At 42.7% G+C, this 27,823-nt stretch overlaps 1 protein-coding gene across 6 annotated transcripts in view; it reads left to right on the top strand.

Moving 5' to 3' along the window:
- LOC137379671 (rho GTPase-activating protein 8-like) overlaps nucleotides 1-27,502 on the top strand; it is an 86,999-nt gene extending 59,497 nt beyond the window's left edge. For all 6 annotated transcript variants that reach the window (XM_068050849.1, XM_068050846.1, XM_068050845.1 and 3 more), the window contains 6 exons: nucleotides 4,239-4,349; nucleotides 7,319-7,392; nucleotides 9,092-9,169; nucleotides 11,768-11,896; nucleotides 21,530-21,633; nucleotides 26,091-27,502. In XM_068050849.1, the coding sequence (XP_067906950.1) occupies nucleotides 4,239-4,349; nucleotides 7,319-7,392; nucleotides 9,092-9,169; nucleotides 11,768-11,896; nucleotides 21,530-21,633; nucleotides 26,091-26,288 (694 nt within the window). In that variant the 3' untranslated portion in view covers nucleotides 26,289-27,502. The remainder of the gene's footprint in view (nucleotides 1-4,238; nucleotides 4,350-7,318; nucleotides 7,393-9,091; nucleotides 9,170-11,767; nucleotides 11,897-21,529; nucleotides 21,634-26,090) is intronic.
- The last annotated feature ends 321 nt before the right edge of the window (nucleotides 27,503-27,823 follow it).

The following is a 27,823-nucleotide window of genomic DNA, read 5'->3' as shown; positions in this document are numbered from 1 at the left end:
AGGCCTGCTCTGATATAAAATTGAAACCCGACCCGGGCGCAACCTAACCACAGCCAGCCCGAACCTGACCCGGGCCCGCGTCCTCTAATTTATTTTCGTGCCGGACCCAACCCGAATATCGCAATAAATTTAATTTATCAAACATGGTATTATGCTCTACCTTGTCCAAATGGTAATACTTGTGATCCTGTTCATCTGTTTCAGTAGCAGGCTATTACTGCAGATGGAGTTGTGGGGAATCATGAGTGAGCCTTATCCCTTGAGTTCCCGGAGGCAGCCCTGTCCAGCCTGGCCTGACCCGACCCGAGCCCGAATGTTGGACTAGGAATATAGACCTGACCCGACCAGAACCCGTCACATGTAGTCAGGTCTAGTCGGGTTCGGGTCGGGTAGCCAGGCTTTAATGCGAGGGTGGTAGAAGCAGATTTAATAACTTCTCAAAATGGAATTTGATATATACTTGTAAAGGAATAAATTGCAAGGCTACAGAGAAAGAGCAGTGGAATGGAACTAATTGGATAGCACTTTCGAAGAGCAGGGATAATAAGCTGAGTGACTACCTTCTGTGTTGTATGATTTTATGACATCTGCTGTCCCTCTTGTAGATGCCCAAGCTATTGTAAAGCCACTAAATACAATAGTTTGATTTAACTTTGTTCCTCAAGATCTCTTGCTTCCGATGTGCACTTCCTTGAGACTGTTAAAGCCATATACGACGTAGTAACGCTGAGTGGAATAACTGTAAACATTTCATAGCGTGTGGAAACACTTTTAATAAAGTGATAAATTCTGTTATGAGATATGACATGAGCCAATAAAATCTATCTGCTGGCCTTGGACTGACTTTATTGCAACTTTTACTGGACCTTTTAGGAAGAAAAGAAAAATACAATAAAGTGCTTTATGCACAAATAGAAAAGGTGTTTGTTCTCAATGGTATTAGATTTTGGAATGATGGAAGCTTGATCTTTAAGTTGATATCCATTGTAGTGCTGTCATTAATGACAGCACATGAAGGACATCTGATCACTGCTCACATTGAAACTAGTGTTGAAATATTTGTGTATAAATTTGGAGTGTTTTAGAGATGACTATAGAGGCTACCATGTGTACAGTTTGAAGTATTGTTAGTATGATTGTAGGATTATGCTTTTGCTTTCACAAAAGTTTTTAAGTTGCTTGGGTTTGCATGAGTTTTGGAATCTGTCAAAGTGAATTAAATTGTGAACTGGAAGCAAGGCAAGAGTTTTTTTTTTGCAATGCATAAAAATTGTATGTGGTTGTCAAAAATCTGCCTGCTGACTTTGACTTCTGGACGTAAGTACATTGCATTTTTTCCTGTCTGTTTTGGGGTCAAGGGGAAGCATGAAATGTGGTGGGGAGCTGTTCTGCCAGTTCATTGACCTCCATCACCATTAAGGAATGATCTGTTCAAAGTAATGGTGGATGATTTTGTTTCTCCTGTTTTTTAAAATTTTTTCTTCTTTTTTTTCTCTCTCTTCTCTCTTTCTCTTTTTCTCTTTCTTTCTCTCTCTCTCTCTTTCCCGCCATGGTGAAGAGGTTTCAGCAAGAAATTCCAGAGCTTTGGACCCAGGCAGACGAAGGCCCAGCCACCAATGGTGGAGCAGTAAAAATTGGGAATGCTCAAGAGTCCAGAATTGGAGGAGCACAGATATCTTGGAGCGTAGTAGGGCTGGAGGAGATTGGAACCAGGGAGGGCTTAGGCCATGGAACTATTTTGAAGGGAAGGAGGAAATTCTGCTCTTTGGCATTAGAGGCAATATGCTTGATAGAAAGGTAGTCAGGAACAGAAAGAAGAATAGGGGTAAAGGGTTATGTTTCAGGTTGGTGAGATTTGTGTCGTCTGTGTTCCAGGGATCTGTGCTGGAACCTATTCTTTTTATACAATTTTGGGCACCAGAGTGATGATCCAAAAAGGTGCTAGTACTAAACTCGGGGCTATGCAGACTCTGGAACATTACAGTAGGGTATTGACAGGTTAACAAAATAGGTAGATAGGTGGTATTTGCAGTTCAATGCAGAAAGATGTGAATTAATACATTTTGAGAGAAAATAAATTATATGATTTATAAGAGTGCAGGATCAAAGGTTCAAAGATGCAGATACATAGATCTTTCAAGGTGGGTGTGTATGTAGAAAAGGTATTGGCCCAGATTTTGTGGTTGTAATGACAGTGAAATTGTCAGCATTTGCCACCAGTACAACTGTGAAAATTACAGGAACGTCTGGCGTCTGGACGAGCATAGTTCAATGCGGAAATCGAGAGGTTACTGTCAGTGATTCCCTGTTCCTCTACAGGGTGCACTGTTCAAGTCCCTGTAGATGGAAATCATTTGAAATCACTTGAATTGACATGAACTTCCACTTTTACGCTTCTAGTCTCACTGTAAAAACCCTTGGGGGGGAAGTTGTTACACCTTGTTGAAGTTTAACTGGATTTTTAATGGTGTACTATGTTCATAATTACTGATGAACAACGTCTCTGGCCCTGAAAAACTAATTTTATATTTGTGGAATATCAAATCTCCATGATCATAACTTATATTTAATCTTAAAATTTGTTTGGTATTTCAGCTTCTGCTTTAATCCCTGTCTATGGTCCCAATCTTCATTTTGCTGCCTATAAATTGATTAAAAAGTGAAGGATCAATGATTTTTACTTCCTGGTTTGCTGTCTGTGAGAATTCCTCAATGTGATTAGCTGCTTAGCCTGTTTGATGACATCACTGTTGCTGTATGCTGGAGATTCCCTATAGTTGGCACCAGAATCAAACACTCATCGGGACAGGAGAAATCTACATTATGGAGATCACTAGATCTTTGATGTCAGCAGCGAGTGCCATCACTTCACTGCTGACCACAAAATCTGGGTCAATAAAAAGGTAAATTAGACTTTAAGGTCTATACAAAAGGATCTCAAATACAAGAACAAGAAAGTGATGTTGAATTTGTACAAGACGTTGGACAGACTAGATTTGGAGCATTGGGTCTAGTTCTAGACACCCAATAGGAATGTTATTAGAGCTGTGGAAGCGACACAACAAAATTTGCTGAGGTGGTAGCAGGAGGAGCAATTGTAGTTCTGAGGAAAGATTTGAAAAATTTAGGGTTTTTTCATTGGAGTATGGAAGGCAAGGGGTGGTCTAATAGAGGTTTTCAAAATCATGAAATATTTAGAGTGGAAAAAGTAGCAAATAGTTGTTTTTATTGGTTGGTCAGACACTGCAAGATAGTCTTGAATCTAGTCTATCACTAGAAGAATGCTGGAGGAAATCAGAAGAATATTCCACCACCCTCCGCCACTGCCTTCCACCACGGGGTTATTCAAACCTGAAATACTTTACCATAAATTCAGACCGAGATTATAACATCATTTAAAATGGAGATAGATACATATTTGATGAGAGAATATAAACAAATACAGGAAAAGGGCAGAGAAATAGAATTAGAGTAAATAGCTGCAGTTGAAGAGCTAGCAATGGCACATTCATGATTTTGTTATTTATATGATTCTAACAACTTTTAACCACTTTTTTAAACTTAAACTAAATTGTAATGGAAATCTGTTTCAAGCAGAGAGTGAACTCCTTTCATCAGATCACAAGGTTCATACTGTAGTGCTGTTACTTTTTCCTCAGCATGTAACAGAGAAGTCATTTTCTATATTAAATATAACCACTGTTCATTATAATGTTTCTATGGTGCAGGCCTGTGCTTCTAGCCTATTTGTTACATTTGTATATTATATTGCATGGCAATTCACTGGAATGTCAACTTTAAAATAATTCATATGTTCATTATTTGAGAAAAGAGTTTATTTGAAAAAAACATTTAAATTCTATACCTGAAGTATTGTTTGGGCATGTTTGTAACCTTGAGATAAGTGATACTGCTTTTAAATCACAATGCTGATTTTACATTTGAATTTGGCAGTGTTCATTGGAACAGTTTTGTCATTTTAATTCTACAGATGTATTGTTTTCACGATAATGGAGTTGGAGCTGACCATCTCCGTAGAAGAAGAATGGCCACTGGAGCAGTATGCTCCTTTTATGGAGGTGCAGTTCCTGGTGGCTGAGTATATAGAGCAGCACTCTGTGAAATTTGCTGCCCATCCTCCTTTTAAGAAAGTGTAACAATGGGAACTTGAAGGGGAGATTGTGGTGGGGTAATTACAAAAGCCTAATATGTTAATCATATCTGTATCTTTCTGTCAGGTATGATGAAAAGCTGAGAGCTTCCCAAAAGGGAGGATCACCTCGACCAGCAAGGACTCCCCCACCCCGACCTCCACTTCCCCAGCAACAATTTGGAGTCAGTCTCCAATAGTGAGTCTTCATCTGTTTCATTCCTACTTTTATTGTGATTAATTTTACAATCTTATAATAGCTTATTCAAAAAAAAAAATTAATCCAAACAACAAATAACTTGGATACATTGCTAGGTTGATTGCTCAGCTAGGAAGCTCACTGGCAATGCTCAAAGGAATATTATCGTAAGACCCTCAAGTTAAATTAACAAATATGAGCACTCTTCTGCCCTTTTGCCTCTCTGACACTAAGGCCCTGATATTTATGGGGAGGTGGTGATGTTGAGGCTGAAATCGTCTGAAGAATCCAACAAGGATGGCAGAGCCCCATTTGCATCTTGTAGGTCTGCCTGCTAGTCCGCTTCTAGTCAGATGAATAGCATGGTTAGGGGCTAGGAGGTCCATGATCAGGACAGCTAGGGGGAGGAGGTTTGCAATTGGGGAGGCTTGGAGGAGAAGACTGGCGATAACAGCTGGGGTAAGGCCGAACGCTTCTTTGACGGCCCTAGGGGAGCACACCTGCTCTTCTTGTCCCACATGGAATATTAAAAGAGCCACTTAGCTTGGGGAACTGGTAGTTCTCACCTCCATTTCACTGAGTTTCTTGGCTTCCGGGACACCCGTTTTTCAGCAGTTAATTCTAAATTGGGTTCACAGTTGCACTTTAGGAACCCAGTTTGAATGCGTCATTAAGCATTCTGCACAGTGAGATTCTCGGACTCATCGTTATCCACCACCATAAAAGTGATAGCAAGGGCATGCCATGTTGGGGTTGTGTTAAGTGCATTTCAGATCTTGACCACCCCCTCAACGCTCTTCCACCCATCATGGGGGATTAATGTCGAGTCCTAACTCTTCCAAGCTATAGTTCTGACTGCTGTAGCCTTCTGGCACCTCGCCCGAGGACATTCTTCATTTGTGACCCTGTTGATACACTATTCAATTGTTTGTGGAGTCACAGTGCCTCTTGATCATGTCCACATCTGAAACAGAGCAGTGTTCATTGGATAGCCAAGAGCAGTGGGAATCCTGACTGTATAGTGCAAGGGTGCCTGGGTGAATTGTAGTATCTTTATCCACGACTTCAGCACAGATCTGGGATTGATCCTTGAATTATTTGGTAACTTTTTGTTCAGTTTTTTGTCATTGCAGCAGTCAAAAGGGTTTGTGTGCAACATGATGTTTATCTTCTGGAAGGGTTACATAATAAAAGTTTGTTACTAATGCACAAAAAATATTTGCCTTGCCATGTTCTGCAATCCTAATCACAATGCACTGCCATCACCCTCCCCCCACCCAACCCTTGAAAATAGTGAAATGGCTGTGTGACCAATATGGTGGTGGTTTGTTATTCCTGACCCTGGAGAGCTTATCAATGGTGCACATCTTCTTCGATTGTATCCAGTTTAGGGCCCCTTCAACAAAAGATTGCCTTACAGTCTTATTCTATGAAGATGTTTCATTTCTCAGCATTCTCATGGTACATTCAAAGCAGTGTAATGAGTCTTAATGGACAGGAAGATTTTCTGGAATTCAGTGTGTGGATGATGTATGAATTTTAAAGCTCTGAGTTCTTTAGGGATCTGTTATAACTGATCCGTTATTGGGGTAGTTACAAATAGTGAAATATAAAACAAAAGCCCAAACCAATTTGTATGTTGCACTTTAAGGAAGTGCATATCTAATTGGAGCCAGAGTATCTCCACTTATGGCTTCTCTTCCTACTCCTGTGCCTTTTACCTCCTGGAGTTACCCAAAGGACTATCTTTGGCCACCTCCCTATTTCTCATCTTTATGCTGCCCTTGGCAACAATGTCTGAAGACACAGTCAGGTTCCACATAGAGCTGAGTGTCCTCAGTGTATATCTCACCATCACCTCTCTTGATCCCTCAGCTGCCTCTATTGCCAAACTGCTTGTTCGACATCCAGCCTTGGATGAGCCAAAATTTCCTCCAGTAAACAGTGGGAAAACCAAAACCATTGTCTCCAGACCCTGCCACAAACTCCATTCCCTAACTACTGATTCCATCCCCCTCACTGGCTGTCTAAGGGTGAACCAGACTATTTGGCATTGTGCTGAATTTCTGGCCTCCTGTCCACCTCCATGACTGCTTTCTTCCATCTCCATCGAATTGCCTGTTCCCTACCCCACCACCGCAGCGTTTTCAGCCCCCCCCCCCCCCCCTCCCCAACCCCATCGTGTCCAGGCGTTAGTTACCTACATACTATTTCCATGCTTTCCTAGCTGGCCTGCCATTTTCCACCCTCCATAAACCTAAGGTCATTCAAAACTCTGCTGCCCATATCCTAAATCGCACCAAGTCCCATTCTCTCATCATCCCTGGGCTCAGTGATGTACATTGGTGCCTAGAACAGCGAAGCTTGGATTATAAAATTCTCAAGATGATGTTTAAATCTCTCCCAAGCCTTTCCTCTCCCTCTATGTAACCATTTGTAATCTGTTCATCCTCCACTTCTGACTTCTTGTGCATTCCCCACTTATTTTGCCCCACCATTAGTTCCTAGGTACCCAGCTCATTACTCCCTATCTAACTGTTTCTTCATTGCAGCAGGTCAAGAAGGCAACTCACTGCCACCTCTCCAGGGCAAATAGGAATGGGCAATAAATGCTGCCCTTGTCAGCAATGCCAGATCCCATGAATGGATAAAAACAACTCTCCCTCCCAAACCTCTCCAGCGTGCTCACCTTTTTTAAGATGCTTCTGAAAACCTACCTCCTTTGATCAAGTTTTTGGTCACCTAATGTCAACTTAGCTGGCTCAGTGTCGGTTTTTGTCTGATTACACTCCTGTGAGGTGCCTTGGGATGTTTTACTACATTTAAGATGCTATAAGAATCCAAGTTCTTGTATATGGGGCTTTTCACAAAGTAAGCTTTTTTAATTTCAAGAAATTTTAATAAAAGTGATTTCTATGCAACTAAACTGTACAGATGTGACCATATTCATTACTTTTTTAAAATATTAGTCTCCGAGACAAAGGAAATGGAGATCTTATTCCCCTGGTAATGAGGCAAACTGTACTGTTCCTGAAGCAGAAAGGTATGTTTCATGTCATTTCTCTGTGTTAAGGATGTTAAGAGTGTTGCCTCCTAATGTGATTTATCTTTCAGCAATTGTAGCCCCACCCACTATGGATATGAGTTTGGGAAAAAAATCTACTTTAATTACTTACTATCTTTGTAAGTCTGACCAGCTGGTACCTCTTGCTTTTGGCTCCATCTTTTGTTCTTTATTCATCAACTTCTTGGTCTTACTATCTCCTCTAGCCTCAGAAGGAAATTATACATCTCTCTCCATTGCTGTAGTCCCCCAAGAAGCTTGGTTTCATTTTTCAATCCTATCATTTCATTTCCTCTTTATTACTTCTCAATGAAACTCAAAACCCATTATTATATTCTGTCCCACATGTGGGGTGACACTTTTACCATGTTCCTAACACTCCTGGATAGGATGCAGACGGAAATGCATTAATCTGATAGGTGTCCTGCTCTTGTCTAGCCACCAGCCTTTCTAGTCTCTATATTTTATTAACACTATTTTGGTTATTGTTCCTCTGAACTTTGCATGCTTATCCTTTCTAAACTTCAAGTTTGGCATTTTACATGCTCCTGTTCCTCTATGTATCATCAATATATTGCTGCCTGGTCTTCTGCTGTAACTCATTTTTTTTCTAGCACCTTGAATCTGTGAAATTTCTTATCTCTCTCTCTGTCTTTCCTTCTTGCTAAAATATTTGCTGAGATCCTGCCCACCACCATATTACCTGGAGCCTTCTGCTAGGTGGGCTGGAGTCCACTTGAAATCCGTGGGAGCCTCATTACTGCACGTAAATTGGGGTCCGATGATGCAAGTAGGACTTGGATAAGGTTTACAGGGACAAGAAAGTTGTTAATGTCATCCTTGGAGAAAAAAAAAAACAGTTGAAAGTTACACTCTCTAAACTATGTTCTCTGATATCAGGAATAGATTTCTTCCCTGCACTTCGCGTAACACAATTCTGAACCCATTCTGTCTTCATATGGTTTCCTTACATGGAGCACACGTCTACATATTGACAGCTTCTTGAGGTTAATTTGGATCTTGCTGTTGATCATTAACCTGTCCTTACTGATTGATCTTTCCCACCGCCATCACCCCCTCCACTCCATGCATTCTTCAGCGTTATGCACCTACAACTTGAGGGGCGTGAGTGGGCAACACACTTCCAGGCATCATCCTTCAATATTACTCTAAAATGAGTTGCTTACAGGTATTTTTAAAAAAGGACCAAAGATGACCTTTTACTCTTTTTCTCTCTCCATACCTTTCTCTCCTCATTCCTCACTTCACATTACTGTGGAGAAGTAATTCACTTTTGTTCAGCTGTTTCCCGTAATGGTGTAACTGAACCAGAAATGCGGCAGTGGATTGTGGACACAAAGCTGGTGCATGGTTACTGATGGTGCTGTTCCTGGATGTCACTCACATTTGCAGTGCTGATGTCACTGTTGTCATGGTTGATACTTATGCTTTGTAATCCCTCTCCAGCATCCATCATTCTCTATTTGAAAGAACATTGGAATTTTTTATTAACATGAATGAATGGAAAATTTTGGTTGTGCTATCGTGATCAGCTCTTGGCCGGGAAGATCTCAAATGCCACCATGTCTTTTTCTTGAATTGCATTTAACACATTAGAGAGTAACAATGTTGAAATTAAGAGAACAACTTGCTGAAAATTTCAATATTTTGTTTACAGCACTTCAAACTGAAGGTTTGTTCAGACGATCAGCCAACATCCAGGTCATAAAGGAAATCCAGAAACTATATAATCTGGGTAGGTGTCCACCTGGCCATCTGTGTCACTGAAGTCACCAAAGCATTCACTTATAATACAGGAAGATAAAGAAATAATGGCTGGGATGTCCAGTTCTCTGACTTTTGTTTTTTGTTCTGGGCACATATTTGATAACTTCCCAGTGCTGGTGATAGTTCAATGCAGGAATATTTCTGTTCATTATGTATTTGAGCTGTATTCACATTAATGATTAGGGGTTACACAAACGCGGATTATTGGTTTGATTCTCCTTCTTGTGACAATGACATTAAAACATGTTTTTATACTGGTGCTTGTTTAGTTGAAATTCTGGATGAGTGGAGTGAGTGCACTGGCTTCTGTCTTTTACACAAAAGAAAATCTGCCCGCTCCCCCCCCCCACCCCCCAATTATTTCAACAGAATCATACACGCTATTTTTCTTCAGCCTCTGAGTAGGATAAGAGAGCCAAATTTAGTAGTACAAACATTGGAATGCCAGTCAGAAGTTGGTCTGAACGAAAGATCCTGGACATTAGATTTCCGCTCCAAAAGAAAAATCAATTTTGTATTTCAGTTGTCATGAATGCACGCTATGCCAAATAATTTTTTATTTTAATCTTTCAATTGGAAACCTGAATTAAACTTTAGAAATCAGGGGAAAAGACATATAAAAGGTGACTGCTAGCAGCTAAAATGGCCACTGCAATTTGCATCAAAATACCCTGCATTTCAATGTATCAAGGTGGAGACGTAGGTCTGGTCAGTCTCCATCCAGAACAATGGCCTGGGAATTTTGAATGGACTACCTATCCTGTACTCATTAACAAGACATAAGGCAATCTTGCTCTCGTTCGCACTCGAGCTCTCTCCCTCTCTCTCTCCCTCTCTCTCTCCCTCTCTCTCTCTCTCCCTCTCTCTCTCTCTCTCTCCCTCTCTCTCTCGCCCTCTCTCTCTCGCCCTCTCTCTCTCTCGCCCTCTCTCTCTCTCGCCCTCTCTCTCTCTCGCCCTCTCTCTCTCTCGCCCTCTCTCTCTCTCGCCCTCTCTCTCTCTCGCCCTCTCGCACTCCCTCGTTTACACTCAAACCTGTTCAATTGGTTCTTTTATGATCATGCCACATGTGGTTAAACACACGCTCAATTGGTAAGCATATCAACTTTGTAAAAGAAATAAACAGTATTGCGGTCAAACAAGGTGAGGGACAAGAGGAGAGCCTTTCGACCCTCGCCTATCATAACACAGATTAAAATATTGAAATTTAACAATGTAATTTATTAAATGAGACTTCATTAAAACCATCAAGTTTAACAAGTGATGGTATACAAGTTTGAATTTGGATTAATTACTACCGTTGTCCAAGTCCACAACTGTTGATGGTTGGTAGAAGGCAAACTAGATGAATTCTTTTTTAATCATCTTGCAATCCCTATGTTCCCACATATTATCAGAACCATTAATTTATGGTGAGAAAGGATGAGTGCTGAGGGTTGTAAGAGCAAAAGGTGTTAAGAGTCCACAAAAAGGCAGAGAAAGGTGGGAGAAGGAGTAGTGAGAACACATGTATGTCGAGGTTGGGAGAAGCAGAAGGCATTAGGAGAGTGCAGCCATGGAAAATTTGAGATGCGGAGTGGTGGAAGGGAATGTGGATTCAGTGTGGGAATAGCAAAAGGGTGCTGGTGTTTGGGATGCTGAGAAGTGGGAGTTATTGGAGGGCTGTGAGGGGAAGAGGAGTGGCAACAGTGTGATCTTGGGGTATGGGTGCGCTGGGATTGCAGTAGTGGGGTTTGGAAGTAATGTGCAGGGATGTGGTGATGGGAAGACGGGAGTTGCAAGTTGTGCCACTGTTGGGACAGTAGTGCTGGGGTATCCTGTTGGGATACAGTACTATTGGGGAGATTGCAGTGTGAGCATTGGGAGAAGAATTCGTGGATGGAGGAGGTAAGGAATTGTGGGATCTGAAGATTGTACCCAGAGTGTGGTAGGACCGGAATGGGCTGTTGGGGTATGGAATCAAGAGTATGGTATATTTGAGACCAATAGAATAGAATAGCAATATGGGGGTGTTGTGGGGAGTGGTGTGGATTGTTGTTGAGTAAAGCACAATGATGAGGGTTTTGTTGAGGTATAGGTCAACAGTGGCATGGGGTAGGAGCTGGGACTGATGAGAGGAGCCAAGAGGGAATGAGCATTGAGGGGGGCTGGGGCCAGGGGTGGAGACAGCAAGAGGAAGTAGCAATGCTAGGTGGAAAACACTCAAAGTAGTAATGCTGTCAGGGTCTGGTCAGGGCACTTGTTGGGATGGTCCAGTGGAAGCATGATTCTAGCAGGGATGGTGATGCAAGAAGCCAGAAGACGCATACCCCCACTGCCAGTCGGAATACAATGTCAACTTTCTTTGAGATAACAGCTGGGAGAATGTAGCAAATTTGCAACTGGAAGGACTCCAAATGTATGTTTAAATGGGAAGCAAAGATAAACATATATGGTAAGGACAGACAGGCAAACGTAACGGAGGAAGTAATTAAGAATGGTTAAACAGGATGTGTGCACTATATGCAAGATTTTTGATATCAATATATTGTAGAGAGAAAAGATATATCCTTGATTCCATCTTTTTCAGGAAAACCAATTAAATTTGAGGAGTATGGAGATGAGCATATTCCGGCTGTTATCTTGAAAACTTTCCTCCGGGAGCTTCCACAGCCACTTCTAACCACTCACATTTACGACCAGGTCCAAAGCATTGGAAGTAAGTAGAAGTTAGATTTTTTTTCTTTTTCCCCGCCCTCTTTTTATGTGTTTAATTCAAGTGCACAGTTTGAGGTAGGAGATGCTGTCCTTTCTCCATTATTGACCCAATTAATGTCTGCAGATGTTATTGCAAACCGTCTGCTAGGAATTATGAAACTGTAACAGCACGAATCTGGTGCACGATCCGATTTTTGCCTCCACCTTCCATTTGCTGGTGTGATACCGAGCCTGTGTAGAAACCTATGCACTTTGTATGTTTGTGATGTTGCTTATATTTACTTAATATTGAAAATTAGAGGTTCCTAAACTTTACTTATTACGTACCCTCTTGCAGATCTACCAGCTGTCTGCGTACTCCTTTCAGCGTACAGGTTTAATATTTTAATCCCTTTAATGTCCAAACATTGTACAAAATCTACAACTTCTTGTGCACATCTACAACTTAAACAATGGCTGAATAGTATTATATGTGATTGTTCAAGCATCAGTGCATAATGTTTGGGTGATAGTTTGATTTGTGAGTTTTCTATACTAAAGGCGCTGACAATAACTTGGATTTAATTCCAGTGAGTCGTGAAAATCCACTTTTGAAAAAGTAAGCTGTAGGTAACAGTATCAAAACCTTGTTAGCCCTGTCTGGCAATTTGGGGAACTCTGTTCACATTTGGACCCAAAGCTCAATCAACTGCTTTTGTTGAAACTCAACCCACAGTCTACCATTACTTGAGTTGTGCAGGAGGTTTTCTTACAGGCAAGACCTGCAGCATGGATACATCAGAAAAATTTGTGAAGGGGTAGCAGATCCAGCTGTGGTGTTTCCCATTGAGGGAAAGTACTCACGTAATCTTCTCACCAGTTCAGTGGGATGTTGCTTCATGTTAACTTAGCTGCATTTATATGACAGTGTTTTCAGGAATTCATGCATGCTTGGGAAGATTTCAGTTTTGTTTTCCTCCACAATGCGAGCCCAGAATTCCAGATTTTTTAATCATTGACTCAGTTTTGGCTTGGATATTGGAGGTGGTTGCACTTAGCCTTTGAAGCCCTGGATTTAGCTCATTCAGGCGAGAGAATATATCTGACAAGTAGCCCAGCTGTGAGAACCAGGCTATGTCATGCAGACTGAGAGAGTATGGGAATGGGTGGTATGTAAAGGATAACTTGATCTTGGAGTGAAGTGCAAAGAAACATGCCATGTAACAGCTATCAAACTCTCTGTGGTGTAATAGATTGACGTGCTTGCTTCCCAACTCGTTAGAGTAGAAAATATTTTGGAATTCAAGGGTCAAGCTTTTACAAAGCTGTCGAGCAACTGGAAGATCTCCTCAGCTGCTGTTCTGGTTGACAGTGACCGACAAAACAAAATATTCTCCTGTATTGCACCTTCGTACATATACTGCATGTACACCAGATAATGAGCTAAGCCTGCCACATCTGTGGATTCATCCAGCTGCAGGCCAAAGTACTCACTACTAATGAAAGGCTCACAATTGAGCTAGGATGTCATCTCCATGTCATTAATTCAAAGTGACACTGTTGTTTGATGGCACGAATTGAGTTAATTTTTGGGCCTGCTGTCTAAGCATAGTGCTTGCCATGTCTATAGCTGCAGGTAGTATTAGTGCCTCTACTATAGTGTGAGGCTTTCCTGACTTCACAACTCTAAACTCACTGAGGCTTCAAGGGCCTTAATATTGTCATCAACAGCAGCAGAGTGCAAAACTGTGTTGCTCGCCATTGGCTGTGCCTGTGACCACTTAAAAACAAAAAAAATGTTGGCGGTTTGCCCATGTCTGTTCATGTCTTGCTTCCAAGTGCCTGTGTAGAAGAGATGGTTTTAAGCTGTTATTCGATAGGACTTCACCAGATAACACAAACTGCAGTTACGAATATTCACCTCTCCAGTCCAAGTAAACCCCATTTTGATGTACTTTTTGTCATAGAGATCCTGTTTTGTGCCTGGTGTCAATGTTTTGCGTCACAGGCTGAGATTTGCATGTTGAGACAGTAGTTGTCTCACTAGCGATTTCAGCAAGTGCACTGGTACTGGCAAGACAAATTTCATTACTTTTGCTTCTCATCACTGATGCGTTGTGTGTTCTTAACACTAACTGTCTTTAGCCATCTGTCCATCTTTCGTTGTTAGCTGCCGGCAGATATCCTTTTGGGCCTCCTTGTCTCGAGAGACAATGGATACGCGCCTGGAGGTGGTCAGTGGTTTGTGAAGCAGCGCCTGGAGTGGCTATAAAGGCCAATTCTGGAGTGACAGACTCTTCCACAGGTGCTGCAGAGAAATTTGTTTGTCGGGGCTGTTGCACAGTTGACTCTCCCCTTGCGCCTCTGTCTTTTTTCCTGCCAACTACTAAGTCGCTTCGACTCGCCACAATTTAGCCCTGTCTTTATGGCTGCCCGCCAGCTCTGGCGAATGCTGGCAACTGACTCCCACGACTTGTGATCAATGTCACACGATTTCATGTCGCGTTTGCAGACGTCTTTATAGTGGAGACATGGACGGCCGGTGGGTCTGATACCAGTGGCGAGCTCGCTGTACAATGTGTCTTTGGGGATCCTGCCATCTTCCATGCGGCTCACATGGCCAAGCCATCTCAGGTGCCGCTGACTCAGTAGTGTGTATAAGCTGGGGGTGTTGGCCGCTTCAAGGACTTCTGTGTTGGAGATATAGTCCTGCCACCTGATGCCAAGTATTCTCCGGAGGCAGCGAAGATGGAATGAATTGAGACATCGCTCTTGGCTGGCATACGTTGTCCAGGCCTCGCTGCCATAGAGCAAGGTACTGAGGACACAGGCCTGATACACTCGGACTTTTGTGTTCCGTGTCAGTGCGCCATTTTCCCACACTCTCTTGGCCAGTCTGGACATAGCAGTGGATGCCTTACCCATGCGCTTGTTGATTTTTGCATCTAGAGACAGGTTACTGGTGATAGTTGATATTGGCCGGCAGATATAGTGGAATGGATACAACCAAAAAGAAAAGCTGGCTTAGTTCTGAGCTTAGTTAGGCTGGACAGTTGCTGTAGGTGAAGGCTGTGAATGTCATTGTTTCTGTGTACCTGGTACACCTTGAAGTAAATTGACTACTTTTATGTAACAAATTCCCACAGAGTTCTAGAACTTTGAGAAGACCATTCTAAAAATACATGAAATAAATACCAAATAAAATCCATCCTTTAGACAATTTCTTCTGCATATCCGTGCCCGCCAGCCTGCACAGAGATGCCTCAAGTAGCACAGTTTGGGAATTTCCAGTGTATATCTAAACCCACCCACCAATGGCAGGGCAGTAGATATCAACATAGCATCTTATAATATGCATTAATACCATCATTTAATATTTATCTAATTGTGTGGCATGCCAGCAAGTCCAACTTAGCCTTGTACACTGGGCACTCCATTTCCTTAGGTATGGAGCAACATCATGAATGCATGTGGATAATGTGACATTCATTGTTTGCAGGCATCTGCTGGTACTGGAGTCTAGAGCTAGTATGACCTAGTCAACTCAGCTGATGTGTAACCAGAATATTGTCTTGAAAAGTCAGGACTCAGGCCAAGATAATGAAACTTACATTTCTGGTACAAGTTTTGCTGCTTTCATCTACCTCAAGGAAAAAACTAATGATTTCCCTCGTAACCCACATGTTTAAGGCAGTGAGGAGCGGAGCGTAGTCACCAGTACAATCTGACGTGTGCTGGACCTGCAGCTGCTGTCTAGATTCGTACTTGGAGAATGAATATTTGGATGAGGCACAGCAGATTGCTTAGCATCTGTGTAAGGGTGAGGGGGCTGAGGGAATCTCATTATCATTTTGTAGGTTTCAGTGTTGCAATTCCTGTACTACAGAGACATTACCAATTGGTGAGAGAACTACGTTAGGGGAGAGAATTTTGTAAGGCTGCATTTGCTGACAACGCAACGCTAGGTGGAGCAGTTCTTGCACACGCACAAATGCAGGCTGTTCAACTGGAACATCAGTGTCTGCGACGTTCGGGCAGCTGCCAGGATTAAAGATGGCCCTGCTCAATTTATCGCAGGAAATGCTTATGGCTAGATCGTTCTAGCAAACTAACCTTACATTAGATTGGATGGAAGCCCAGTAATATGCTACTACGTGGTTTTAGGATATTAACTGTAATCCTCGGATCCATTTAATATTCCAGTAACCCTATTAAATGCAAAGGGAATTTTATGATAGTGAATTGTCACCCCCAATGAATGGAAAAGAAAATCGGGCAGAGTAGTAAATGTGCTGCCAATTTGTTATTGTGAATCGTTTATATGACTGACCAGGACTGATTTTCACCCGAATGCAGCTACGAGCTCCTGCCCCACCGGCTGCTCTCCCCCCACCCCTGCCCCTAGCTGCTTGCTCCAGACCTCGCCGCTGCCCACCCCACTGGCCGATTGTTCCCTGTTATCGTCACCCAGTTCTCCGGTCACTCACTCGCTCCCCGCAACCCCCCACCCCCCCGCCCCAGCCGCTGCTCCAGCTGCTAGCTCCAGGCCGCGCCGCTTTCCTCCTCTCGCCCACTTGCTCCTACATTTGATCAGTCTCCATGTGCCACCCGAAGAAACAAGGCAGGCCACAAGGGGGGACGTAGGAGCGAGTGGCCGAGAGGAGGGAAGTGGCACGGCCTAGAGTTAGCGGCTGGAGGGGGTGGTGGTGGTGGTGGTGGGGAAGCGGGGAGTGAGCGGCCGGAGAGTGGGGAGGAGCAGCAAGGTCTGGAGCAAGCAACTGAGAGGAGGAAGCGTTGAGGCCTGGAGCAAGTTGCCAAGGGGAGGAGAGCGGCTAATGGGGCAGGAGCAAGTAACGGGGATCGGACTCCAGCCTCAGTCTCCCATTCAGCTGCTTCCTCCAGCCGAGTGGGGGGGCTGGATACCCAATGACGCTTTATCGCGCATGTGCAAAGATGGACCAGATGTGGATACGCGATGACATCATCCCACGCACACGTCACTTAGTCCTGGCAAGATGTAGTTGCGCAGCTTGGCGCATGCTGATGACGTCAGCGGGCCGCTGCGTTGTCAGGAATCACTTTGATTTTATAAACCCGCACCGAGTCATTGATGCCAGCCGTAGAACCCTCACTTTTACCTCGGCTGAGATCAGCTAACTTGGCATAAATCAAGGATCATAGCTGTTGGTAGTTGCAATAGCTCAGTATTTTTACAGCACTCAACAAACCAAAGCATTGTAATTCCTTGATGTACCAATTACTGTTGAATCCATAATGTATGTGACTGGCTTCAAATGTACTTTTAAGTATGTTCTGTGACTTTTTATGATGGATATGAAAAAGCTGAAAGTGTAAGGGGTATCAGAGATTTGAACTAAGAGGGTTTACGCGTATTTTGTTTTCTCTCAATGAATTGATTTTGAAGGTTTGATCAATATTAGAAAATGCAGTTCTTTTGCTTGTGTTGTTTTTATTACATTGCTATATTTCAACTGTTTTAAAATCTCGAAGCTCCTCTGATGGATGGCATGCACTTACTTACATTGCCTACTAGGGTATACAGACCAGAAATGACCCAGTTTCAATTCCTGCCCTGCATTACATTTTCCACTAGTAGCTTGCACTGCAGTGAAGGGTGCCACAGTGGGCTAAAGAGGAGAAAATTGGCTGGGATTCTTGCTTCTGTTTACTATCACGTGACCACTTTGAGAAAGGTTTGTGTGTCAGTTGGGGGCCAAACTGGGCTTGACAGCGATGTCGTCACAATCACATAGCCTGCCAGTACACATTCTCTAGGCTCACACGTGAGATGTGTTTACATTGGAGGAGCCCCTATGGAACAGCCCTCCCCCCATGCCCCCGCCCCAGAGTGAGAGATGGTGACATAAAAGGAGCACTGAAGGGCTGACATTGCCTGTGGAACTGTATCCTTGGGTGAGGCTCTGCCTTCAGGAGCGGTAGCGAATAAATTGGGGTGACAATTAAAAAGTTACAGTAAGTATTTCCATGATGCTTTTTGTCTGCTTTACACAGAATCTCTGTAGTAGATGTTCACAGTTCCAATGGCAAGTCCTGTAGGTGAGTGTTTGTTGCAAGATATTTTTCCTTGATGAGGGAGAGAAAAGAGGAGTCTTTTTTCCGGTAAAGTGGAGCAGAATGGGCTTACTCTGCTATGAGACAATCCAAAAAACAAGTTCTAAATTACAATGTTCATAGATTCTTGCTGGCATGAACCTACCTGTTCATCATTGGAGTTGTGCTCAAGCCTCCAGAAAGACATGCCAGTTCAGAAGATAAACTGAGGTCTGGTCAAATGTAAAAAGCAATTTAACCATTAGCCTTTTCTCTTTGCCTGGTGCTTATGAAATATGGATCATCTCCCAGCCCTGGATATAGCTGCTAACTTAAGCCAGTGACACATTTACATTTTGCTTGTAGGATGTTGCACTTGTTATGTGCACTTGTTTAAACATTAACATTCTGTAGAATCATAGCAAGGGAACACTGGCAAAATATATTTAGACTGCAGGTGCAGATGATTTCATGTCGACTGTTGCACATAAATTGTTGTTAAAGTCCTTTTGCCTTAGAAAATGCACATTCAAGTTTTGTCTGACAAATTCATGGTACTCCTGGCCAATACTATCCTGAAATTCTCTGTACATTTGCCTAATTCTTTAGATCTAGTTTGAGCAATTCTAGATTTAAAGTTTGTTTCTTTTCTACATTCCTAATCTGCAAAAAGTATTTTTGTCTAGGTGTTTATTTTTGGGAATTTTGCCTCGGGTAATTAGAAATTTTATCTCAATCTGTTAATGCAGGAGGGTTTGATGAGCTCAGCTAGCACAATGGTAAGACAATATTTGAACTCCAATATCCCTGAGTTCAGAAGGGGCAAAATAACTTCTCGACCTTTACTCTGACAAAGTCCACATGTGCATTTATTGGGTTAAGATATGGAGCTGAATTTTACAGATCCCCCCCCCCCCCCCCCCCCACCCCCAACGTCGAGTGTCGTGGTTGGGGTGGGGTGGGGGGGTCAGAAAATGCCTGCGGGAGAGTGCCACCCCACACCCCAATCCTGGGAGGGCCCGGCCTGATATTGCTGATGGCGGCCCCCCTACCGCTCGGCGATGGGACCGTCATGGAAATAAATTTTAAAATTAATTAATTATACTTGCGTTCCCGCCTTCCGTCCCACCACTATATTCATGCTGCTGGCCGGCATTCCTGCACCTTCGGATCCCTGTCCGGGGAAACGAGGCAGAACACGAGTGGGGAGGAGGTAAGTTTCTCAGTGCAGGCGGTGGAGGGGGGAAACGGGGTCAAAGAAAATCATTGGTGCAGGCGAAGGTGGGAAGGGTTTTAGGTTAAAGTTTATGCACACTTTGGAGGGGTGGGGGGAGGTTAGGTGGTCAAGGTAAGTGGTTTGGGGCGGGAGAGGGCAAGTAATTTTATGGTTCTTGGTGGGAGAGGAGCAAAATAAATGTATTTTTTTTATTAAATGTATCTTTAAATATTTAAATTGAACAGTAGGACGCGAAGCCCTTTAAAAATGGCATCAGCGCCTGCACGTAGGCAGCTGATGCCATTGCTGGGGGTGGACTGCCCGCCCTGGCTATTTAAATGAGCCGCCACGCTTAGGATTGTGGCAGCTCCGCAACGTGCGGCCCGCAGAGGCGGGCTGCCATTGTTTAAATCAGCGGCGGGAATGTAAAATGCAGCCTCTAATGCCCCAGTGCTTCACTAGCATGTCAGTAATCATGGTCTGGGCTCAAACAAAGGACAGCTCCCTAAGTGAGATACTGGAAGGATCCTGATGCCTCCAAGGAGAGGGGAAAGGCAACAAACAAGAAAAATACTGGACAGGACAATAAAAAGGCAATTTGACTGAAAATTGGTAAATTATGGGGATAAATGGTATATTCTGCAGTGGTTATTGAAGAGAATGCTCCCTTTAAAATGCAAAAACTGCTGGCCTGATTCAGGGATCCAATTTTTGCGTTCCCTCCCTGATCCAGATTTTCTTAAATAAATGTCATCATGATGTCTCCTCCAAAGTTGCTCTATAATGAAATTGATGGCCGCAGGGGTATATTATCTATGGTGCTGGCTGTGGCATCCTTTTTAATTAAAAAATTCAGTGCTGCAGATATTTGCCAGAATTTTCATTTGTTTTTAAATTGTAACAATAACTTTATGTTGAATGGGCTATAATGAGATTTGTTAATGTCAGTCAGTAAATAAGAAATTTGTCTTACTAAAGTCATAGTCATAGAGAGATACAGCACTGAAACAGGCCCTTCGGCCCACCGAGTCTGTGCGGACCAACAACCACCCATTTATACTGATCCTACATTAATCCCATATTCCCTACCACATCCCCACCATTCTCCTACCTATACTAGGGACAATTTACAATGGCCAATTTACCTATCAACCTGCAAGTCTTTGGCTGTGGGAGGAAACGGGAGCACCCGGCGGAAACCCACGCGGTCACAGGGAGAACTTGCAAACTCCGCACAGGCAGTACCCAGAACTGAACCCGGGTTGTTGGAGCTGTGAGGCTGCTGTGCTAACCACTGCGCCACTGTGCGTGCTGGTGAGAATAAAATATTGTTGCATTTTCATAACGAGTATGCCAGAAGCACATTTGAGGAGAATGTCTGGGGATAGGTGCGAAGAGCTTTGCTGTGCTCAGAAAGGTACAAAATCAAAGATGGTATGTGTGTTACAAAAGACAGTCGGGGAATTTTTCCAGGCAAGGGGAGGCGGGTTTGTGCGTGTGGGGGGCATTAAATCCCCTGAAATTGTTGTCGGCTCAGGGTCCTGACATCATTCTGTCCTCTTCCAGGTTTCTGCAGGGTGGGATTGAAGGCCAGAAGGGAACCCCTTTAAATCTGTTGGTTAAATTATTAGGGTAATTAAAAAGCCAATTAAGATCTGCTTTAACCCTTATTTCTAGATTTCCCAGCTAGGGAACCTGTTTCCCAACTGCAGGGTTAACAGGGTCACCGAGGTGAGTGCACAGTGAAAAGAGCTTCTTCAGTGAAACTGACAAGCTGTGCAGGCTTTGATCAGTTACACTGAAGAGCTCCAGCCAATGGCCATTGCGAGACAGCTGTTCATAGTATTACTTCTCTGAGAGTGCTTTCACTGCTTGACAGGTGATTGCCAACTTATTGGAAGTCAGTTCACCTGTCTAGCACTTCACTCACCTTTTAGCTGCACTTCCCTGCGGCTGACCTTTTGCGGCATGGGAGCAGCTTATGCAGCTCCACCTTACACCTTCGAGAGGCAAGAGCAGAGGCCACACCACTGCCACCAGCAGCAGCACCAGCTGCTTTCTCCTTAACCACCTGTACCTCCACAGTGCAGATGGGATGGATGCAGAGATCTAGCTGGAAGGAGGCGAGACCCCCAACACAAGGTCTACAGGCAGAGGATCAACTCTCAACATGTCTAAGCACCAGTGCCTCCGGAAGCTCAGGCTGTCACAGCAGGTCACTGCTGATATCTGCAGCCTTCTGGAACAAGACCTGTTCCCCAGTGGAGCCATGGACATGCTTTGCCACTAGCCAACAAAGTGCCTGTTACAGTTGTTATGCAGTTGGTTTAAGATCTAACTGATTCATACACTTTTAATTAATCCTAGCCGTTGAAAGCAGCCTGCGAGTAACTCGATGCAAGCAAATAATGCAGAAAGTTCCAGAACACAATTACATCGTTGTGAAGTACTTGATGTGTTTTCTTAACATGGTGAGTATTGAAAAAAGTATTCTTGTAATGCTCTGTATGTCATTTACAAAGATCAGCATTAGATCAGTTACACATATGTCTGTGGTTTAGAATTGCAGTGGTATCTCTTGAGAGGAGGGAAGCTTAAATAACCATTTTTTAAAAATAGATTGTAGGAAGCTGATGTGCAGCCACAGATGACATCTCCCTGCAGTTGATAAAACTCATTCACTGTATAAACGGAGTGTTTCACCAATAGCACCATGAAACTGGGCACTGAGCCATTTTGTGCTTTTGCTTTATTTTCCCTCATTCACCCCCTCAAATCTGCTCTCCTGTCCTGAAGGTGCTTACTTTTGTTGGACTGTAGTTCCTCTGAAATTGGTAACCCTCTAGTACCATGCCCAAGTTGCCAGACCTTGAATTTGAGTCTGGATGGTGAATGTCAGTGGGCCATTCGGACTTGGACTGAATCACAGCCGAATCTGATCTGTCCCCATTCTGAGGATTGCATGCACAATTTCCAGCCAAGGTCACTAGATGCACATTAGAAGTGGGTGCCTTGACTAATTCTGTTCCCTCACTAGTGCAGAAATATGAAGCCTATTCTAATATTCAAACAAATGTCCTGTTAGTATCAGTGAACACAGCACAAATTGGGGATCAAACCTGGGATCTTCATGTTTGACAGATTAGGCCATTGGTGGATGCATTGCTCTTGTGCAACTCCATAGCATGAATATGCTATTCAAGGAGTTGCTGATGCTGTTAGGTGAAGGAGCGAAGTTAGCATTCGTAATAAGACAATCATTGAAATGTCCAGGCTTAATGGCTATCTATGTTAATATCAATTCAATTCCTAAACATAATTCTGCTGGAGATCCTGATGATGAAACTGGCACTTTAAACTGCGACTACAGTTGAGATCATTAGAAGTACTGAATTTTGTACTGATCGGGGAACTGAAGCACCTCTCGTTAATGATTATGGTCTGTACTGCTGCTAAGTTCATTGCCTTCACCACTGGCAGATTTAGTAACTCCAAGAAAGGACACCCAATGATATCAGCAGGTATTTACTGCTCCAACATCAGTGGAGATAGTCATTAATCCAAGTTCCTCAGCTACAATTAGAATGGAAAGGATATTTCTCTCCGTCTTCTCCCATCCTGCTCCTGATGGACAAGAGAAATTGGCAGTTAATTGTGTGTCCTCAAATCTTGGTCTTGCATATGTCATATAGAATAGCCTAGTTATGGGAATGAAAAATAACAGTGCTATGTAGTTTTATTTGAGAAAAGCAGATTAAATTCAAATAACAAATACAAGATATTAGTGTGCTGTATGATAAAGCGACATGCAACACAAGCCTTAGTCCCATGAATATGCTGGTGGTGAATAGGAGAGGCTGGTATGAAATGTAGATAATGGGGCTTCCACTGTACATAAATTGTTCTCCCGATATTACTGTGCTCAATAAACTAGAATACTCTCTGAGGAAGACCATTATTTCTATGTATAAACTAAAATATTGAAAAGAAAAATTGAAAAAACAGAAGATAGTAATTCTTGCTGTTTATTTCAGAAAAGTTCATGATAGTGCCAGTAGGTTCTTGTTATACATGCAGAATACTGAGGGAGAAATATACAAAACAAAACCTTTCTTTTCCTCCATGTATGTTCTCCCTCCCCTATTGAGCATTTACTGTGAATATGGAGTGGTGGTGAGTCATTACTGTTTGTCCCTCCCATCTGCTCCTAACTATCTTACTGTTTCAAATACCCATATCTGGGTGCCTGGGTACATAAGCTTCCTTTAATTGAGAGTCCAGTCATAATAGTTACACCTTCAATAAAGCATGTAGCCCTGTGATGTAAAATAAATGGATGTAAATTAGGGTTGAATGAAAAAGAAAATGATACCTTTTAAACTAGAGGAGCATGTGTGTTGGTACACTATATTAGACAATCTTTCCAAGTGTGTGTGATGGATTATTGTTCATTGCTACCTTTTAATATAATTAGCTTGTGACGTAATTTATTCTTGTTGGGCTGAAAAACACTCGTGCAGGATTGGCCTGTGGTATTTCATTTTTGCCATGAAAGAACTGGCAAGTCCCATCACTTCACACCGTTCATTTAACTTTTTTATTTTTGGGAAGAAGTTGCATATTTGGAAACATTTTCACCAACAGCTGGGTGATACAGTCAAACAGATGCTGTTTCTATGATGCATAGCTAGTTTCCGGGCCTAGAAGTGTCCAGTGCTTTCATCACTGTGCCATCATATTTGATGCATAATTGCTCAACATTTTACTGGTAATATGTTTATTGAAAAACTATTGTGAGTAATCAATAAAGCACCAATTTGTCCTGTGCTTTAATTGAAAATTGCCATTTTAGTCATTGACTATATTTATCCATCAGATGACTATGATTTAGGTCCTGGGCTTTGTAAGACATGTAGCCTTAAGTGTGAATAACAGGAATAAATACCTAGAACAGTTCTGGTAACTAAATCTAAAATGAAGAAAATTGTGTGTGTGTTATATGTAAAGATATTGCTTGCTTTTAAAAAAGATGCTGAATTTCCCACCCAGCTATTAGTGTCTTTTCACAAGGGTCAGCAGTTCCAGACTGAACCCTCATGTGCCCCATACTGGATTGAAGCTCCAACCACTGTTAGTGAATTGCATTGCTCTGTTGCACAGTCTTTGCCCCATATCCCATGTCAGTACTATAATCAGCATGGCTTAGAGGTATTCACTAGTGAGAGGGACCTGGTCGTTTGTGAGGACAGCGTGGAACAGGCTGATATGCTCGAACAGGTTAAGAGGGAGGATGTGCTGGACAGATAAGTCCCTGGGGCCAGACGGGATATACCCAAGGATATTACGGGAAGCGAGGGAAGGGATTGCTGCGCCTTTGGCGATGATCTTTGCGTCCTCACTGTCCACTGGAGTAGTACCGGATGATTGGAGGGTGGCAAATGTTGTTCCCTTGTTCAAGAAAGGGAATCGGGATAACCCTGGGAATTATAGACCAGTCAGTCTTACGTCGGTAGTGGGCAAATTATTGGAGAGGATTCTGAGAGACAGGATTTATGATTATTTGGAAAAGCATAGTTTGATTAGAGACAGTCAGCATGGCTTTGAGAGGGGCAGGTCATGCCTCACAAGCCTTATTGAATTCTTTGAAGATGTGACAAAACACATTGATGAAGGAAGAGCAGTGGATGTGGTGTATATGGATTTTAGCAAGGCATTTGATAAGGTTCCCCATGGTAGGCTCATTCAGAAAGTGAGGAGGCATGGGATACAGGGGAAGTTGGCTGTCTGGATACAAAATTGGCTGGCCCATAGAAGACAGAGGGTGGTAGTAGATGGAAAGTATTCAGCATGGAGCTCGGTGACCAGTGGCGTTCCGCAGGGATCTGTTCTGGGACCTCTGCTCTTTGTGATTTTTATAAATGACTTGGATGAGGAAGTGGAAGGCTGGGTTAGCAAGTTTGCTGATGACACGAAGGTTGCTGGAGTTATGGATAGTGTGGAAGGCTGTTGTAGGTTGCAACGGGACATTGACAGGATGCAGAGCTGGGCTGAGAAGTGGCAGATGGAGTTCAACCTGGAAAAGTGTGAAGTGATTCATTTTGGAAGGTCGAATTTGAATGCAGAATACAGGCTTAAAGACAGGATTCTTGGTAGTGTGGAGGAACAGACGGATCTTGGGGTCCATGTCCACAGATCCCTCAAAGTTGCCACCCAAGTTGATAGGGTTGTTAAGAAGGCATATGGTGTGTTGGCTTTCATTAACAGGGGGATTGAGTTTAAGAGCCGCGAGGTTATGCTGCAGCTCTATAAGGCCCTGGTTCGACCACACTTGGAATATTGTGTTCAGTTCTGATCGCCTCATTATAGGAAGGATGTGGAAGCTTTAGAGAGGGTGCAGAGGAGATTTACCAGGATGCTGCCTGGACTGGAGGGCATGTCTTATGAAGAAAGATTGAGGGAGCTAGGGCTTTTCTCATTGGAGCGAAGAAGGATGAGAGGTGACTTGATAGAGGGGTACAAGATGATGAGAGGCATAGATAGAGTGGATAGCCAGAGACTTTTTCCCAGGGTGGAAAGGGCTATCACCAGGGGGCATACTTTTAAGGTGATTGGAGGAAGGTTTCGGGGAGATGTCAGAGGTAGGTTCTTTACACAGAGTGGTGGGTGCGTGGAATGCGCTGCCAGCAGTGGTAGTAGAAGCAGATACATTAGGGACATTTAAGCGACTCTTGGATAGGTACATGGATGATAGTAGAATGAAGGGTAGGTAGTTAGTTTGATCTTAAAGTAGGTTAAAGGTTCGGCACAACATCGTGGGCCGAAGGGCCTGTACTGTGCTATGTTCTATGTAAGTAAATCTATATGTTGCATTGATGGTCCAACATGCTTTACATATTGTTAGAATCTAATTAAGTCTATTGTGTCTTAGGTGTCCCAGGAGAGCATTTTTAATAAGATGAACCCATCAAACCTCGCATGTGTCTTTGGAGTGAACCTGATCTGGCCTACGAAAGGACCTGCAACATTGCATGCCCTACCCCCAATAAACATGTTTACTGAGTTACTGATTGAGTACTACAACCAAATCTTCAGCTCCAGGATTCTGCCCAATGAGGTGCTGCCATAAACACTACTTCAAACATTGCAGCTAACCTCAGTAAGTAACCGGAACTTAATGAAAACCTATGTTACTGAAGGAAAAGCCAAATCCTATAGTTGGTTCTGAATTAAATTACATTAGCCACAGACCCTGAGTGAGTGGATATCACTTCATGATGCTTGAACTTCATTGGTCACTTACTAATACAAAGGTGGTGAAGGAGCAAGCAAGCGGTATAAAATGATCAAAGTTTTTTGAATGGTTAGTCTCATGCCACCCAAATCCTCCTCTTAATTCACTCTATAAAACAAGAAAACTGATGTAAAAGTCAGTATTTGCTTTTATAACGCCAGTGGCATTGTTTATAAAAATCATAGACTTTTGAAATGACTGCTATTTTTCACTTGATTTAGCAAATTCTAGTTTTGACTGTAGTAGGGTAAGTGCAAACTGGGCCCCAAGCCTTTTTTCCTGCTGCACCATGGGTGTGTGTAGTACACAGATTAAAATGCAAGAAAATAAAATTACTTAAAATTTGGTGCCAAAGTGAAAATTCTACAAGGCCAATTTATTTTGTATGTGGTGGGAACAGAATCTTAGTATGAATCATGCACTTGTGCCTTAAAATAGTATTAATCTTTTGTTGCACATTGGTGTTCAGGATATGAGAACTACCAGAGTCCAATGTTGCCCTATCCTATTTCATTAATGGAAGGGAGAAGTGACTAACCAATTAGTAAGTCCAAATGTAATTAACATCGCTTATTATTGAAGAAAACTCGTGGGCAAATTTTTATGTTCTTGAGATAAGAGAGTGCTAATTTTCTTGCAAGTATTTGCAAACTGGCGATTAGAACAGTAAAAGTGCAGAACAAAGCTTCAGCTCAAAACCGCTTCCTCTGTATTAGTTTACACATTCTGCACATGGATTCCCCTTCTGGGTGCTCAGTGGCCATAAATGCTGAAATATGAAGACTTTAATGGAAAGATCCTGGAACCATTTGCAGCCTGGTTGAGACTACTCCGGTTTCTTTCACTTTGGACTATTGCTGGTGTTGGAGGGAAGAGTTTCAACTTGTCAGATTGGGCTTGCTTCAGTCCTAGGTGTTAGTAGTGAAAGGAGACTAGCCCACTTGTATTACAAATTTGCAATTTACATTTAACAGGGAAAGGAGCTTGTATTTTTCCTATCCACTGTGTATTTATATTTTTGTTAAATTAATAAAATGTGGCATAGACTACCTTGCCTGGTTTTGTTAACATTGCATGTTAATCATTTTATACAAGGAAACAAAAATGAATCTTTCCCTTTTGATTTCTCTGTGGTTACTATTGCTGCTGGTATAAACAGTAGTAGTAAAATATTTTGTAATAATGTTACACAGCATTAACTGTGTAAAATACAGCTTACACCAACCAATGCAAAAGTTAAGATAGAGGTAAGACATGAAAAATGAAAGCCTTCAACCAAGTCCCTTATCCCCAAATGAGAACACAGATAAACTTTACAGTCCAGCAACAATGGTGCACCTGTGGCTGATTAATTTCCTGAAATTCTGATG

The sequence above is a fragment of the Heterodontus francisci genome, chromosome 18, assembly GCF_036365525.1.
Source record: "Heterodontus francisci isolate sHetFra1 chromosome 18, sHetFra1.hap1, whole genome shotgun sequence".
Classification (NCBI taxonomy): Eukaryota; Metazoa; Chordata; class Chondrichthyes; order Heterodontiformes; family Heterodontidae; genus Heterodontus; species Heterodontus francisci.
The sequence above is the reverse complement of the archived record's forward strand: the minus strand, read 5'-3'. Positions and strand labels throughout refer to the sequence as shown.